The following is an 18,530-nucleotide window of genomic DNA, read 5'->3' as shown; positions in this document are numbered from 1 at the left end:
AAATGAGTATAAATGATATTTGTGTGCATGAGAGATTAGCAAAAGTGGGTAAATTTAACTTAAAGTGCATCAGACTATGAAGAGGAGAGCATGTGCATGCTTTCCTAGCAAGGGGGTGATGGGTTGGAGTGGAAAAGAGATGGGGAAAGTGCCTTGAGTGAGATACTACTGAATTTGATAATTTCCTACTATTACCCACCAGAAGTTGCCACTTCCCTAAGTTAAACACCAGATGGCAGTGTTGGCCTGGGACTGTCTAGTAACTGCCCAACATGGCCCCAACAGTCAGAGAGAAAGGCTTAGAAAGCCTGTTCTGATACACCTAATTGTCTGCTATGGCAAACTTTTGAAGATGTGAATCATCAGTGGTCCATAGATTCCTTTAAAGGCGGCTTACCCCAGTACTGGCAGCTATCAGTATCAACTTACTAATTCAGATGCTCTTAAAATCATTATTTATTTATTTAACTTATTGAGCCTTTTGTTAGAATTAGTTTTACTTCTCCTGATGGCTTGAATTAATCCTCATGAAAACTTTCTTGAGTAAGCTAACATTCCATCAACCTAAGATTCATACACAGGGTGGTATTAAAAAAAGATATTGTGTCCTATTGGAATAACTATCACTGGACAGCACTGCATCTTTAAAGTTTTCACGAAAGAATTTGAAATTTTACCCAGTTGCAGATGACATAAGTATAAAAGTATATAAAAACTATAGTACAAAACATGAATAACCTATGATTTCTATGTGCCAGGCGCTCTGATTACTCTTTTATGAAACAGTAAGGCACATTTTTCCTACAACAAACTTATAAAGCCGGTTCTATTTTATAGGTGAGGAAACCAGAGCTTAAAGACATTACATAACATGCAAGGATGCTTCCTGAGGTAGCGAGTCCTCTTGCACAACCAATAATCTGGAGCAAATAGCGTCACCATAAGCTGTACTGTAGTACAGTACTTTATCATTTATAAACATCTCATATTCTTTCTTTTCTTTATCACAATAGCCCCATAAACTGCCTGAATTTTACTGATGAAGGAAATGAGTCTAGAAAAGATAATGACTCACGTCTCAAAGCTTGATTTTTGTTTGTTTGTTTTTACTACAAAGTAACAGATGAAATCTGATACGTATGTTTTATAGTAGGTTTTCTCAAACTTGCTAAATATATGGATTCTTTTTAAAGAACATCATTCTCTAGTATCTCCAAGAATACATCGGCAGACCATTTGGAGTCCGTGGGGCTCCATCTGATAGTGACTTAATATCTGTTCCATAATAAAAACCCTATTCTGACTGCTTAAGAGATTTATTTAAATGCTAAAGTAAAATGTTCCAAGATTATCATAAAAATAAATACACAAAATGTAAGACTTCTCTTAGAATTTACAAATCCTGCAAACCTGAGTTCATTTGAGAAACACAGCATTACCCTAAATTCTATTTAACTGCCACCCTCGCCATTAGGAACCAGGAGATCCAGATGCGGGAGTGTGGATGGTTCTCTTTCCATCCTCATCACTTATGAGAAAGGCAGTATGTTTCACAGTCCATAGTGCTACTTGCATCTGAGGACGGCACAGTGCTCTTCTCAACCAGATAGGTTTGTTCTGTTGGCAACATTTGTGGTTGATAAGATGGAGATGCAGAATGCAAAGCAGCTCTGGCCAAACTGCCTGTCTGTTCTCTGGGAGACAGATGTTTAATTCTTGAAAGTAGCTCTATGCTAATTTTCAAAGCATTTATTTAACAAAACAACCAAACCCTAAATGCAGAGTTAAATCCAAAGCTGAAGTTGGCTAGGCAGGTCTTACCTAAGGGAAAACACACAGAGGCTCAGGCTAAAAGGTAACGTATGTACTTGGTGACCTGATATACCCAGAGATTGACTTTGGCTTCCAGAGATGGAAATGAACCACTGATTTCATTCTCAGCTTTTTGGTCTTAAGATTACATCTCAGTGTTGATTAAAACATGTCAAATCAGTGAAGGCAGGGTAAGGATTTTAACATCCTGCCTTTTAAAATAGTTGCTCTTGGATGATTTCTACAGATCTGTCTCCATGGAAACTGGAGAGAAAAGGCCACCTCCAGCCACAAGTGAACCGTTTCCCCTGTCAGGTCATCTGCTGGCTGTCAGGAGGGACCGGCCCCGACCTGCAATCCGGGGCGGCCTCCACAGCCGAAGTCTGAGAGTTTGACTAGTAAATGAATGTGTGGACAAGAAGATTTTTTTGTTGATTCATTTTGTCTTGTCAATTCCATTTTACTTTTAGCAGTTTTCCTCTGCAATTGGCAGAGAGAGAGAGACAGTGATCTTGGTCTTTAACCTCCAGCAAATTCACTAGTATAATGGTTAGACTTGTATTTGTCTCCTGTATTTGAAAGGCATTGACTTTAGTTAGCCCTGTAATGTAAAGTTCCCCAAAGAGAAATCATTCCTTACTATGTGCAACGTCATAAACTTTAAAGGGTCCTGGAAATGCAATTTAAAAAACCACAATGGTTATATCTGAACTTACAGCAAGGAATGCCATCTTGCCAAAAAATTTGAAACCATTTGTTATGCTGGCAGTGTGAGAGTATAATAGTAAGATCATCATAATAGTTTCATTCTTGCTTTAAAATAGGTTGAAATCTAATAAAGTTATAGAATACATCCATTAAAAAGTTTTTTATTATATATAAATTAGCAAGAAAGGCATATGAACACTACATTTAAATTTCAAAGGCTATTTTCTCTCAATTTACGAGTTAATCATTGAGGCACCAATAAGCTATTTCCATAACACTAAAGTTAAGAATGCTTTCCCCATATATCTGTCAGTATTTAAGTAGAAACGCAATTCTGAATATAATACCTGTTGTACTCAATAGAGATGTGGCACATTATATTTGATTTATTAACCAAGTCCCCCACCCCCATCCTCCTATTGAGAACTGGTAGATGGGGGGCGGGGGGTGTGTCCCAGAGAAAGGTCTCCCATGTCTGCCCCCCTTCCCCAGGTTACGTGTGCCAGCTGTCAATTTATTGCCTCTTAGGTCCAAATACACCCTTCACTGCCCTGCTTGGGATACTGGACTACTTCTCCCCTGCCAGCTGGCAGGATGATCAGCTGTATGAGAGAGGGCGCTGAAGGGACGGACACACTAAAGGACACTGGAGGAGGGCGGAGCTTGTCCCTGCTTCCAGGGATGCTCCTGTCTTGCCCTGGGCCTTTAGCAGGAAGCAGTCAGAGCAATGGGGTCCCCCCAGCCAGATTCAACCCTGCAGGCGGCGCCTACCCGTGGGCAGCCTCCCGGTCCTGTAGAGGGCCCTCCCCATCACACCATGCTCGCGTAGCAGGACACCTCCTCATCGGTGGCTCACCCCAACCCCCTGAGGAAACAGCACCTCCGTGGACTTCCCCCACCTTCCCAGGCTGGGGTGTCCCCTTCTATTCTGTCCCTTTCTTGTGCTCTGCCTCGGGACTTTAAGTAGTGACTTCCCTCTCTGATCCTCCTTTATTTTCTAGATTTCTCTTCCTCTCCTTAGTAGACGAACAGTCAAGCCAGACACATTTCTGTAAGTACTTGGTAGCCATTTTTAAACAGAGTTGCTGAGGTTTAGAAAAAGGGAGTTTTCACAGTCCTGGATTTTCTGTGCTTATGGTTCTCATTTCTCTGAGAGGTCCTGGTTTTAAGCCAGCACCCTCAGGATACTTTCCTCTTTCCTGCCTGTGGTAAAGCTGGTGTCAAAAGCCCATCTCTGTCCTCACGTTCACCCCCACACGGAGGGCACATGCGCGTTGAAGTCTGGTTTTGGTTGGGCACTAAGTGGAAGAGGAGGGTGGAGGCCACAGGGAAAAGCAGTCCTAGTTGCTTTCTTTATTCTGCCATCTCCCAGGCTCTGCTGCCAAGCCATCATGTCCCCAGATATTTGTAGTCGGGGAGGATAAAAACAAGTACTCACTCAACTAAACGTTCCACAAAGTCTGTAAGCGATATTAGCAGCAGATTTATATTCAAGATGAGGAGGAAATGAAAGGCTAAAACACTGACCTGCGTGATGTAGATGATTTTGTGCAGCTGAATTAAGATCTGCTGAATGGGATCACTGATCTGACGGACTTTCCTCTGGGATACAGCGATCCCTGCAGACGCTGTGGATGACACATTTTTCAGTTAGTCAAGACCCTGGTTGTCTCTCTTAAAAGTGATTATTAGTAGAAAATGGGGTAAAATTCTGAAATAAAAGTTAAGCAAAGACCCTTATCCTACTAATGAGACAATATGTAGGGACCTTGTAACACTTCAATATTTTATAATAGGGGATGTACAAGTTCTTCCTTTTACTTCACAGACTTCTACTTTCTAACATCCGAAAGACCAGTTATCTCTTGGAATTTTGCCTGCAATTACATGAGGCTGCCACTGAGAGTCAGTGGCAGCCACTGAAAATCTGGGATTCAGATATGTACAGTTAAGAGAGTATCATGCTTTTAAGTGTTAAATTCATTTATGCAAACACTGAATAGACAATCTTACAGAGAGGAAAAAAAATCCCCCAAAAAACAAAAAATTCTAAGAACAAATGTTCAAATTAAGTAACTTTCAAACTCTTGACTATTACAAATTATAATTTTCACCTGGATTTCTGTCCAGGTCTCAATAGGACACATTTATCATTTATCCCAAATTCTCATCATAGAGCCACACTAGTTTCACAGTTTTAGGCTAGGTTGGTGTCAAATATTATTTTCTTTATGGGTATCTTTATTAAGTTAATTATGAAATTCACACAAGAAACAATCTAGTTCTAGTTCATCTGCATTTAAGAATTTGTTTAAATGTTTAAAATTTAAAGGATCTATCTTCCTTGGGAACTGTGTCTAACTCCTTTTAAGCATCAATTACTTGACCATTAGAATGAGGTTTAATAAATTACTCATAGGGTAAAAAGGTGAAGGTAAATCAGAAAGAATGAAGTTAGCTCTAAAACAGAAAACAGAGCTGGAGCTGCAGCCTGCAGAGACGACTGAGTGTACGTGTGCCATATTTTCTACAGTGGTGGTTTCTTGCCAAAATAATTGTTAAAATGCAACTGTTTGTCTAGACCCATACCAAAAATTAGAGACCATGTAATGTGGCCAAGTTGATGTTGCAACAGGAACATTAACTTTGCATTTTCAAAAACTAAACAGCTCAGTTCTTGATCATTTTTATGTTGCCCACTTTATGCTTTTGATATGTGGACTTAATACTTCTAGGAAACGAGTTACTCTCACAGCCTGGCAGAGTGTCCTTAGATTTGTGATGACATTTTGAGTGGGATGTCACATGGGTTTGACTCTATCTTGCCACAAGAATGTGCTCATCTGTGGCCCTAGATACAAAAACAGAGATGGTTAGCTAGCATGCCTGTCTTCTGAATTACTCAATTAGGCAAAATAACTTAAAATTGTTTTTCTTAAGAACCTTTGACAATTCTCCCTCAATTCCAATAAATTCTTGACTTTGGAAAATAGTTTAGATTGCTTCCTCTCTAAAAAATAAATTTAAAAATGTTTAATTACACATGCCCCTTGTAAAACAAGCAAACAAGCATAATAACAACCTAAGTATTACAGAGGAGCAGGAGGCCCCCTGGAACCACCACCCATCAGCCTCCTCCCCAGAGGTAACCTCTGACATCAGCTTGGTGTGTTGCCAAGTCACTTTTCTATCCATTTACATACATAAGCTTTAACTTCACAACAGTATTTTTCAAACTGTGGTTGATCCTGAAATGAGTTGAATGGGCCATGACCAGCATTTTGAAAAATGGGATGGAATGAAGTGGAACAGCATAGAAAACTTTCAGGGTGCATTGCATGTAGCAAGAGTTCACTCATTCAAGATATAAAATGTGTTTCTTATTGAGGATCATTGCCAAAAGATTTTGAAAACTACTATTGTAGAAAATCTATAGCATTAGCTTATGAATTCTTTCTCTTTTTAAAAATATATGGCGATACATCATAAGACTTGTTCATTTTTTTTCTCATTCAGTCTGGCATGGAGATTCTTTTTGCCAACACAGAGTTCTGGCTCATTCTTCAGACCCACTATTGAGTAGCACTGCACATTCTGCATGCAGCACAGTTTACTTAGCCACCTCTGTCTTGTGTGTGTGTGTGTGTGTGTGTGTGTGGGTGTGTGTGGGGGGGGGGGGGTGTTAATCCTCACCAGAGGATATTTTTCCATTGATTTTTAGGGAAAAACAAAGAGAAACATCGATGTGATTGGTTGCCTCCTGCACGAATCCCAACCAGGGCCCGGGCTGGGGAGGAGCCTGCAACAGAGGTATGTGCCCTTGATTGGACTCGAACCTGAGACCCTTCAGTCTGCAGACCAATGCTCTATCCACCGAGCCAAACCAGCTAGGGTCCCACCTCTGTCTTGATGGGTACTGAGTTTGCTTTCAATTTCTCAACCTTATAAGTGATGCCACAGTGAGTGTACATGAGCATGCTTTGTTGTCCATAAGTACAAAAGGTCTTTTAGAGAAGATGAGGAGAAATTAAATACTAGTTGGGCCTTCACCTATACATATTTCTTATTTTAACAAATACATTTTAAAGTGGCTAAATCAACTTGCATTCTGATCAGAAGAGAATCCATTTGTCTATAACTTGATCAACACTATATATTATACTTCTCAATTCTACCAATCTGATTCTAGGAGTTTTTTTGTGTGTGTTTATCTGAAGGCAATGAGGTTATTGTACTTCTTTGGTGAATTTCCTATTTGTGTCCCATGTGTGTGTTTTTTCTTATTTGTTTGTAAGTGCTCTTTACATAGTCTGAATACTAATTCTTTTATTGCATTTTATATATTAAAAGCATTATCATGTAACCTGCTGCTTTTTTTTTTTCAATTTAAAGTTATTTCCCACCCCATCACCTAGATTAAAGGTAATGTTTAGTCTCAGGTACCACAAGAACAGTCGCTCAGGTACCAGCTGCCGCTGTATCATGGCAAAGCAGGACCCCATGACCAGTTCAGCACTCCTGGTGTACTCTGGAAAATTTACTGAGATGTGAGTTATGGTTGGAGAGAAAAAGGAAATTTGAGACTGGAAATTTGCAAACCCTCTTGATTTCCTGAACAACTTCGGCTAATTCTGGGTATGAGAACTATTACTCCTTCTTTTCTACATGATCAAATCTTCATAATTTCTTATATTCCCTCACTCCAAAATGTATACTTATTTAGCTCTTAATAATTTTAGGAAAACAAAAAGGGATAAAAATCCAAATAGATACCTTTTAAAACTTTTATTCCCTATTTAAATATTAATAACTACCAAGTTAATGGCAAATGTTAACCATATCATTTAGAGATTTAAAGCATTCTCTCTCAATAAATCCTTCAGATCAATACACTGAAAACACTATGCATCCTAACTATTTACACAAAAAGCACTAGGCCTTTGTCGCCTATGCAGTGCACTATATTCTGCTTGATTAGGTCATGGCACGTTACAATACCAGGTCAGTCATGGCCCATCCCTGTGCTTTGAGACTTGATTTACACTATGAACCCAATCTATTAAAACTACAGTTCACAATGCAAGCTGTTAATTACTATAAACTTAGCAAAAGATGGATTACACTGCATTCCCCAGTTGACCAAGATATAGTATCAACCTACTATTTTCCTGAATTCTCTCTGAGAGTCAGCAATTTTTGAACAAGTGGAGGATAGAAAGTTTCAGGCAGGAGCTTCCTGAAGAAGTGAAAAATATTTTCCCTTTATGAATGGGGCTGAAACATACACGGGCTTTGCTCTTTTGGACCGACTTCTCTGTTAAAAGACAATACAACCTTTTACATTTAAGTATGGTGGACAGATTCACTCTCATTTCTTTCCTTTACTTTTAAGTAAGATGAAATGAAGTAACTGAATTGTAGTTCAAATCTACAAATATTCAACAACCAACCCCTGTGCTTAGAAGTTGAACAAAGGATCATGGGAGGTTCACCCCAACAACCGGGGAATGGAGGGCCAAGAGTTTATAAAAAGGTTTCATTTGTGAAGCCCATGCAGAATGAGGAGGCTTTCAATAGGCCAGGACATGGATCTGGTGTGAGGGAAGGGAGACTTGAGTGAGAGCTTCTGAGTGGAAGAAACATTTCCAGCAAAGGACAGGAGTCAGCTAAGTAGGGCCACCTCTGGAGAGCAGCTAGTATCCAGTTTATCCGGGGTGCAGTACAATGAAGGGGTGTAGGTACGACTGATGAGATAGCCAGGGACCATATATGATGGCGAGGAGCCATCCGGGAGACTGTATTTCAGGGAAGGTGATCTCATGAGAAGAGGCCTAGAGCTGAAGTCAGAGGCTTGGCTTGGAATGGCATGTGTGACTGTCTGGGGGAGCAGGAGCTAAGGAGACTGCGGAAGCTTGGGCTCCAGTCACTGAGAGAGAACGACATCTGGTGGAAAGGGAGAGGGAAGTGAGAGAGAAGAAGACTGGGAGCTTGGGCACGGAATCTTCCCATCATAGACCAACAGGGAGTTCTGCAAGTAGGGCCAAGTCCCCCTAATGCCACACCTGGTGGATTTCCCACAAAATGGCAGGAAGCTACCGCAAAGCCTCAGCTTCTTTCACCCTCTGAGTGATCAGGCTCCCTTCAACCCCCTTTCATGTGAACCTTCAGATAGGAGCTGTTTAAAGGCCAAAGAAGCAAGGCTGCTTTGAAGCCCTTCGCTCTTAAATTCTGACTTAGTCACCTTGACATAATGCATTTCATCCTGCTCAGGCTTAATCTCTCTCTCTCTCTCTCTCTCTCTCTCTCTCTCTCTCTCTCTCTCTCTCAACCAGGTAGGGGGTCCCCAATTCTAAACTTGCTATATCTTTAGTTATTCTGCAAAATATAACCTCAAGATTTTTAAAGTCAAAGTTCGTAGAAATGACTACACAATACACATGGCAAGAGGCTGTGCAGAAAATTTTCTGTTGTATTATTTCCCACACTCCCTTTCCACCTCATGAACTCCCTTTGCTGAGCAAGCAGAGTGCGACTAGCATTTCCCCAGGATGGAGTGGCAAAGAGGAACCAAGGAAAAGAGCAAGTACGTTCCTGGGCTTTAAAAAAAAAAAAAAATCTGTCTAAGCAGAAGGCAGAGAGATTCAAAAGAACAATTGCTGAATAAACTCATCTTCCCACCCCTCCTGGATGTCATAAAGATTCTCTGAGGAGGGAGGATACAGAGAAAAGGAGAAAAGCAAGTCTCAGAAGAGACTCAAATTGCAGATCACCTTAGGCGAAGTCTGGGTGGGAGCAGAAAGGAGGAAAGAGTTGGTTGATGGAATTGTCTTTGAGTTTGGGGGTTCAGGAGTGGCAAGACTGGGTGCTGGTTCTCATGCAGAGCTTACCTGCACCATCGGCAATGGCATGGGTCGGTGGGGCCGCAGAGATAGCTCCTTGGAGTGTCAGAGACAAAGAGGCTCTGCTGAGATCTCAAATCTCCAGGCCCAGAAATGTCAGACTCGCCTCCCCAGCCCCTGGAGAAGGGAAGCCAACAGAGCGAGAGCTTGCCCTACAAAGGCCTTGCCTTCATTCCACAGCCACCGTGGAAACACGGACTGTAACGGGAAGTCAGGTAGGCTGTGTCACTTCCCTGGATGCCAATGTGGAAGAGTAACCACGCTCAATAATCAGATCAGACACCAGCACATGTGGTCTCAAAGCCCCAGTACCATGATGCCAATTAAATCCCTGGCACAAAAATATCACCCAGGGAAGGAGAGAGAAGGGCAATCCTCGGTTGGTCTGACTTTGAACCTGATATAATCAAGAAATCACCAACACATTGACATTTAGATTTAGGGTAACTGACCATGTTTTCTGATATCTGGAAGGGGGCTCAATATAACAACTAAGGTCAGTGTTGGGAAAATATAGAGAGTTAAATTTTATTCCTGACTTTTTGGACTAAAAGTAACATATGCATTTGGTCTGGTCCATACAGCCTAACTCTTCTCACTTAGTTATTGCTTATGCAATGCTACAATGACTAACCAAGTCATGCTGACTCACTTATTCCTGCTAAAGGGAACTATTTTTTCTCTGAAAGTCAACTCGATTGATGAAGCCCAGATTCTCAGGAATAAAATATTGTGGTGTGAAAACCACACTATGTTCAGCATTGAGAATGCAAAGGCTAACCAAAAAAACCCCCCACAAAAAAACAGAAAGAAAAGATGCCCCCAACCCCATTCAATTCCCTGAACAAGAAAAATGCTCAGTGACCGGAGCCCAAGCTTTTCCATGATTTATCCCAATCATGGAAAGACTAGGCAAAATGATCATTGCTTAATTCTCTGGCATCGTGCTAGATCGTTTTATAACCCCACTTGATCCTAATCTAACACTTTTGGGTAATGTCCCAGTATATTTAACTAACAATCCATACCGATAAAGGTGCAGGTAGTTTACAGCCTGTAGCATTAGGGATTTACCTGCAGAAACTGACCTATTGGTATGACTTCATAGGCCGAACAAGAAGTTAATCACAAACACACATGGTTTAATTGCCCTGTAGAAATTTCACCAGTCTTATGCTTAATTTAGCAATGTTATTTCGGCTTTTCTTTCTTGACTGACTATATAAATCCCTGCTCTTTAAATGCTCTTGGAAGCAGCTCTTTTATTCTCCAGCTGGTTCCATCATTAATAGATTAAATAAAACTGGAACATTTGTTGAAGAATAACTTTAAGAATTGTGCTTTTGCATTCCAATATGGTTTGAAAAATTATTTACATAAATTATTTACATAACTCACTATCTAAAGCATCCCAAATAATCTATGGAGTCCATACTAGGGAATGTTAATCAAGCATGGGTGAGGTCCCGGGTGTACTGGAGGGCAGGCAGGTGACCCAGCTACAAGAAAGAGCCTCTTGTCATTAGTCTTGACTGACTTGTCTCCGTCCTCAATACTCAAGTAACTATATGATGACAACTCAAAGGATAGTTGAATATACTTCAAAACTATTTTTTAAATTTTATTAAAATAATTAATAATGCCAATTTGGAACTTGAGAGCCTTGCTTTTGTATTGACTCAGTTATTTTGGACAGAGTGCTACCCCCATCACCCAAGCCACAATGACCTCCCTTTCCTCCTACCAGAGGGGGTGTGGCTTTCCCTTCCTTCCACCTGGCCTTTCCCCCAGGGCAGAAACCCTCAGGATGGGATGTGAGCTGCCACTGATCAGCTGATTTGCAGTAGGCACTTGGTCCTGGATTGGGACCATAGATAACTTTTGTGAGTCTGAGTATCTCTTTGGAAAGACATTATCCTACAAAGAATATAAAAAAGAAAATCTATATCTCTGGCAGCGTCCTCCTGGGACCTGGTCCACACTCCTTGGCAGGAAGAATTAGGAAGCAAATTATCGGTGGCAAAGGAAATGTCACCTACCCTTTCTCCAATCTAAAGTCTAACATTAAAATATTGTTTCCATCCTTGAAGTAATCATAAGATTACTATGCAGCTGTTCCCAATAGCAAGGATAGACAAGGATGTATGTAGGGTAGGTCTGCATCATTCACTCAGTAAGTTTTCAAGGGCCTGATCTCAGAGGAAATGCTCCAGATATATGCAAACTTTACGAAAGACGCTTGTAATCTGGTTGGAAGGTAGAGCTAATACAACGAAATCCCAACAAGCGATATAGAAAGTATATAATTATATGCCAAATCACATAGTATAAACTAGTATTTTAAGTTTTGATTAAAATCTGGGGAGCACATTTTTATATTCGAAAAGAATTGTTACACAGTAAAATGAGAGAAGGCATGTACTCAGAATCATGGCAATTGTGAAATTTAGTATTAAGTACCTATTGTGAATGACTAATTTGAACGTAAGCTACTAATTTGAACGGTTGCTCATTAGACGAGAGAATTAGCTGTACTCTCTGGAATATTTGGGAGGGACACTGACTATTTTCTTTAGATCAGCTCATTATGAGCAAAAGATAAGTATAAAAATAGATTCTCTGTCATCTAGTAAGAGAACAAAATTAAGAGCCCAGATTTCATGAAGTGACAATTCCTAGTCAAAACACAGAGAATAAGAATCTCCATACATCAATTCGGTGCCTACTAATGCTGATGAAAATGAAAACTGAGCAAGGGAGAGAAAATATCAGTGTCAATCCAGTCAAAACTATGTACGGTGCCAGGTGGGCACTGGAAATATCAGATGGGGGAAGGGAGGAAGGGAACACATTGCAAAGTATATGATTATCTAACCACTATGCTGTACACTGGAAACTAATACAAAATAATATTTAATATAAACTGTAATTTAAAATAAAATTTAATGTTTCTTTTAAAAAATTAAACAATATATCAGGAAAATAGTAGTGCAGATGGTACTCAGGTATGGTCAGCTGTGCAATGAAAATCTATAAGTGACTAAAGTTAGGGAAGCAGAGCTAAAATAATCAACATGTTTAAAATTTTTATTTAACCATTAATTCCATGTTAATTATTGTTACTATTTTCACCTATGCAATATAGGAATTCCTAAATTTTTATTTTTATTAGCAGAGAATGATAGTCTATTATCTAACCTAAAGAAAGTCTATAAAACATTTACACAATCTAGTATAAAAAGAAAGAATAAGCCCGGCCATTGTGGCTCAGTGGTTGAGCATCGACTTATGAACCAGGAGGTCATGGTTTGATTCCTGGTCAGGGCACATGCTCGGGTTGGGGTTCAATCCCCAGTGTGGAGCGTGCAGGAGACAACAATCATCATTGATGTTTCTAGCTCTCTCTTCTCCCTTCCTCTCTGAAATCAATATAAGTATATGTTGTGAAAAAGAGTAAGAGGACTTTTCATTGTAATTGTGTTCACCTGAAATAGTTCCAGAGTTATTTGTTCTACAGGAGTTTTGATTCTGCTGTATCATCACAATATGGACCTAGAAGTCCACATTTTAGGAGTACAATGTAGGCAGGATCTTATTACAACACAGCCACGTGGGACTCTAAAATAATAATTCTCACCCTTTGTTCTGCCAGAGCCCATAGAAAATGATGTTCACATACTAGCTATAGTCCTGGGGGCATACCTAGGCTTTGACATAAATCCCCTCCCTGACAATTTTTTCTAGAACATTTAGGTAATACAGGGCTGCAGCTGTTGGTTATACATAATTTCCAGCATGTTCCTTTTTATCCAATAAAGCAAAATCAGATTTTAAATAAATGAAATACTGTTTTGTTTTTAATAAATCATTCTCACATCCCAGTGCTGTACCTATCCTGGGTAACAAAGACCTAAAGTATAACCAGAGCAACAGTGTCTCCCGCCTTTTTATTCTCTGAGTTAGGCTAGAGATACAGAGGGGACAACTGGAGAGGGGCATGATTTGCAGATGAGGGTGGGGCTGGTACCAGTTGTTTTAGGATGGAAAAAATACAGAATTGTTTTTCTACTGGAAAATAGAAACCTACCACCTACTACCATAAGTTGTAACTCAAACGGTCATATGCATGAATGTGTTCTATATTATTAATCTCCTTTATGGGTAAACTTTAGCATTCACTAAAAACACTCACAAATGCTACACCATATTCTGTTTTAAATTAAAAGATATATATGCATCAGTGAATATTTAAAAAATTGAACAGTATAACGAACATGTAAACTGTGCTAAAAAGGTCCAAAGATCTGATCAATTTCACTGACATCAAGTCAAATCTTAATCTGACCTTTAGGAAAAGCAAGCATGTCCTTTAAGAAAAGGAATCCCTGTATGGGTCACAACAGAACTGTGAGTCGTTTACATATGTGTGTGCATGATCTGCTCCTGCTGTTAAAAAATTAATCAACAATGACTGTTTTAGCTTCACGATGATGCTGTGAACGTGCCCTATGCCAAAATAGTAGGAATAGAGGAGCACAGTCCACATGAGAGCTTTGGACATCTTAATAACAAAATCATCCTTTTTTGCATCTATGTTGACAGTGTAAATAGCCCCAAGCTCTCAATAACTGTTCCAAGTATCTTTATTAAATACAGAGAGATGGACTAATATTACAGGAAATCTATTCACATCACCTTTGTTCACTACATGTGTTAACACTACAAAAACACGTGAATTGAGGAAGTTAAAGTGAAAATAGCATTAAGCAATAATTCCAAATTAACCAAAGTAGTCAAACAAAACTTTATACTTGAGTCATCTACTCCTACACATGTTAAACGCACAATCACTAAACTTTTTCCTGAACTGTCCAGGTTTAGCTGACAATTTTACCATTACTGTTGTACTTTGGTCCTCTTTAATAGAAATCAGAAACTCTTCCCCCCACCCCCACAACCATTATTATAAATATTTATATTTATTTTAAGAATCATAATTATTAAATTATTAAAGAAAATGTGATACAATATTGTTTTAATCAAATACAAATAATTAAAAAGAACTATCTGTATCAGAGTAAAGGAGATAGAAAAAAATGTGCTTTAGTCTCCTATATCATATAGGTCTAGAGCTTATAGAAACATGTATGTAAAACATAGCTACTATTTTTTGTTCGTAGGTATGCACTTTAAGCACCAATAGTTCAACTGGTTAACTATTCCCACCAACGCAGAAATGCAAATTTTAGAAAAACAGCCTATATTTACATCAAATAAGTGAACACAGAAAACATTTTGATACTCTTAAATGCCAAATAATGATAGACAAAACAAGATTCCTCTGCTCTTTGTATTAAAATTACCTCCCAAGCATCATTCAGATATTTCAAGCCCAACTATAATTCTGTGTTCACCCTTGGTGCGCTTGACATGAACTTGATCTAATAAGTACTACCATGATCTTTGAGATTGCGGAGGATCACAGTGGGGAGGCTGTGGGACTGCCACCCCGTCACTAGCTCGGCCTCTACTTCCTTAATGTGGGCCCTGAGCATGAGGGGTGGCACTTTCAGAAGCAGGTCAAGAGGCAGCAAAGCTGAAGAAATAAAAGGGGGAAAGATAAGAAACTGTAACATACATTACATTGAATTTCAGGGAGGCATGCATGATTTCATTGCTGCCAACATTAAATTACCTGGTCTTGGTCTTGATACCACTCCCCCAGTGAAGTCCCTGAAAACAGAATTAGGGGCCATTAGAAGGACTTGTTCAACTTGGACTTGACCAACATTTACTGAAAGCCTGCACCTTGCTATGGCTTAGATTATAAAAATAAATAAAGTTTTTCCCCCTAGGACACTCTCAAGAGTTCAGTAAAGAAGAAAATAAACATATCTGAACCCAGAGCAGACCTGACAACCCACTGAGCATTAGAAGAGCCTTGCCTCGCCAGAGTTGTTTATCAGCTCTAATGACTAGGAGCCTAAATCTCTTAGCACCTTGAATGATTTGCTTGTTACACTAAAATGAACATACTGATTTGTACTGAAAAGAAATATTTAATTTTTAGATATATTATTTTCCTACACTTTGTCCCTGATGTTTTAAAAAGAAACTATCTCATCCTATGAGATAAGATGATTTTTGCATTTAAAAGGATTATATCTTGCCTAAACTTTCCAGTATTATTAACGTCCCTTGTTTGCACTGTCTTAAAATTCTAGATTTTCTCACCATTCTGCAAGTTGGTCTCAGCACATTCAACCAAGGGAGCTGGCCTAAGACCCCACCAAGGACAGCCATAAATAACCTTCTTTTTTCCACTAAAATTTAGACACCATTCCTTAATAATTGGATTTTTAAAAATAAAATAAAAATCTGTGCCCTGGCAAGTTACAAGAACCAGACTTCAATTTAATGCAATCCAACAAAAATATATACAACATCAACCAAGTATGAGGCACCTAATAGTCATTTGCTGAGTAATGATGCATTCATATAGGGATTCAAATAAACATGATTGGTGATTCTCTTACCCTACCCTATTCATTTTCATCATAGAGATCTTGATACATGCATGCAACATCTACCTAAGTTATGAGGAATAACAAAATTGGCACTCATTACCTACCACCTAACTTCTAGGTACTAGAATAAAGCTAAAATCTTTACATCCAACTGTGAGTTCCTTCCCTATCCTTTTCCATTCCTCCTAACCCTCTACCAAACCAGCCCTCTCTTGATCCCATTATTTTTTCTGTCCCATTTCCAGCCCATGTTTCCAGAGCCTTAAAAAGTAAATGAATCTCGCCAGTCTTGCAGTTAATGTACCCTCCCTAGCCCTGGGATAAGGGGATGTATAAAGAAAGAAAAGGGATGGCCTTTCCCTCAGAAAGTTCAAAGAGGGCAAAGCTCAGCCCTGGCTGGTGTGCTCAGTGGTTAGGGGGTATCCCTGCATACAGAAGGGTCATGGGTTCAATTCCCAGTCAAAGGCACATACCTGGGTTGCAGGTTTGATCCAGCCCCAGTCAGGGCACCTGAGGGAGGCAACCAATTAATGTGTCTCTCACATCAATGTTTCGCTCTCCCCACCTCACCCCTGCCCTCCCTCCCTTCCACCCTTCCACTATTTCTAAAAATCACCTCGGGTGAGGATTAACCAAAAAAGAAAAAAAGAAAGAAAAGAAAAGGAAGGAGGCAAGATCCATAGCTCCTGAGATTACAAAAGGGCCTTTCTGGCCACGTGTATGATACTGGATAGTTACAAATGCCCATAATCATCTTTATATGCAAAGACTAGAGTCAGGCACACACCCCTGAATACAATTATGCATTCACTGATTTATCAAAGTTGTGAACCACAAGCATCTCTGCTGCCACAAACATCCGATGTCATAAACTAGCCTGCCAACTATATCCTGTTGCCTTAGCAACAGGACGCAAGCAAGCATGGAAAAAATCTTGTTGCCTAAGCAACAGAATCTTAAAGAAAAGAGGGAGTGGGGCCTTAGGCTGTGACTATGGCAAAGGCTGTAAGGTCACACCAGTAGGTGAGATTTCAGTCCTATTACAGTGAGAAATATAGAATTTCTGCCAAGATAAAAATCATGCAACTATTAATTACAGGTATTTGTGGACTGGAACCTCTGTGCAGTGCACTGTGTCCTGGACAATGCAATAAAAGACCGGACGTAGTCTGTTATGTACCAACACACAGTAATAAATATCAATTGATGTTCTTAAGGTCATGACACAGTGACCAAAGCTTAGCAGGATCAGGGTGTACGTGACAATGGAAGAGGCTGAAGCCCCTGTGTGCATTATCAAATTCCACTATACAGAATAATTTATTTGTAAATAGAAATAAAATTTTATGGCTTATTGAGTTAGAACTATCAATATATATACTGAGTGAGACCATAAAGCCCAGCTAGAAACTGATAAAAGTCAAGCCCATTCCCTACTCTTGTAATAAAGGAAGCAATAGTAATAAAGGAAGAAGATTTTACATCACTTAGATCACTGAAAATGATTAAAGTTGGAAATTTCAAATAAAGTCCTAATTATTGAATTTTGAATTGCTTTTCCCTGACAGACATTAACCCAGCTTTTGTCTAACTCTGTTGATATGCACAAAACATCAAACAAACGTTAACAATAAGTGTGTCTATTCATATGGTTATTTGAAAGTAGATATTTTGTGAGAGTTCGACCATGAACAGTGAGTTCTATTTTCCCTCTTACTCCTTATCATTTGAGAGATTCACACATTAGAGGATCATTTCCACAAACACTATCATCTGCTTCACCCCCTCCCAATATACACATGAAGTTCATCTCTCTCAAAGTGGGGATGGAAAGGTGCTACAATCCCTCTGGAAAACACTTTGGCAGTTTCTTAAAAAGTTAAGCATAAACCTACCATATGCTCCAACCATGTCACTCTAGGTATTTAGCCAAGATAACAAAAATTATAGTCCATATCAATTCAGAAATGTTTATCTGCTTCTCCCTGGTTGATCACACTCCTCAAATCTACACCATCCAATCATCTAATAAACAAAACCCACCAAGTATACTACTTTCCTTAATATCCCTGTTCTCTGCTTTCTCGCTGCATTTTATCTTTGCCTCCATTTCTCAGACACAGAGAAACGGTTGTCACCTCATCTTTCCCAGGCCCCCTCTCTGGCTCCAAGCCACTCGGAAACTGTCCACCATCGCTTCTCTTCCATCCTAAATCTCTCCTCTCCAGGGTCTGCTTCTCCTCAGTCCCAATCGGCCTGCAGAAGATTCTAGAAGGCCCTTTTCCATTGACATTCCCCACCAGCTAACTTTCGCAGCTCACCCCTCACTTTCTTCAATTGCTCTACACCCTCCCCCTGTCACTTCTAAAACCACCACAATCAGGCTCAGGCTTCTGTTCACACCAGCCTCCCCCAAGGCTACAGAAACTGCTCTCAGGAAGGTCGGTAGCCAGGGACTTGCAGAAGGCCAAATTGAATAGTTTTGTTTTAGTCCTAAGCCCAGGAATCAACTGTTGTAGAAACTTCTAGTTATCCCAAAACAATAATTTCTTATTCCTTTTAAAAACAGAAGCCCCCACACATA

General features: G+C 39.6%; 1 protein-coding gene across 9 annotated transcripts in view; it reads right to left on the bottom strand.

Moving 5' to 3' along the window:
- The window catches only part of NEK10 (NIMA related kinase 10), a 136,546-nt gene that overhangs the window by 14,582 nt on the left and 103,434 nt on the right, over positions 1–18,530 (bottom strand). For 3 of the 9 annotated variants that reach the window (XM_054729848.1, XM_028130170.2, XM_054729849.1), the window contains 2 exons: positions 15,115–15,152; positions 4,048–4,148 (listed from right to left, as the gene is read on the bottom strand). In XM_054729848.1, the coding sequence (XP_054585823.1) occupies positions 4,048–4,148; positions 15,115–15,152 (139 nt within the window). Of the gene's footprint in view, positions 1–4,047; positions 4,163–5,343; positions 5,372–14,874; positions 15,016–15,114; positions 15,153–18,530 lie in introns of all 9 variants that reach the window. The other 6 variants (XM_054729842.1, XM_054729843.1, XM_054729844.1 and 3 more) reach the window with 4 other exon arrangements.

The sequence above is a fragment of the Eptesicus fuscus genome, chromosome 18 (assembly GCF_027574615.1).
Source record: "Eptesicus fuscus isolate TK198812 chromosome 18, DD_ASM_mEF_20220401, whole genome shotgun sequence".
NCBI classification, from domain to species: domain Eukaryota; kingdom Metazoa; phylum Chordata; class Mammalia; order Chiroptera; family Vespertilionidae; genus Eptesicus; species Eptesicus fuscus.
Note: the sequence above shows the minus strand (reverse complement) of the source record. Positions and strands in the feature narration are given on the sequence as shown.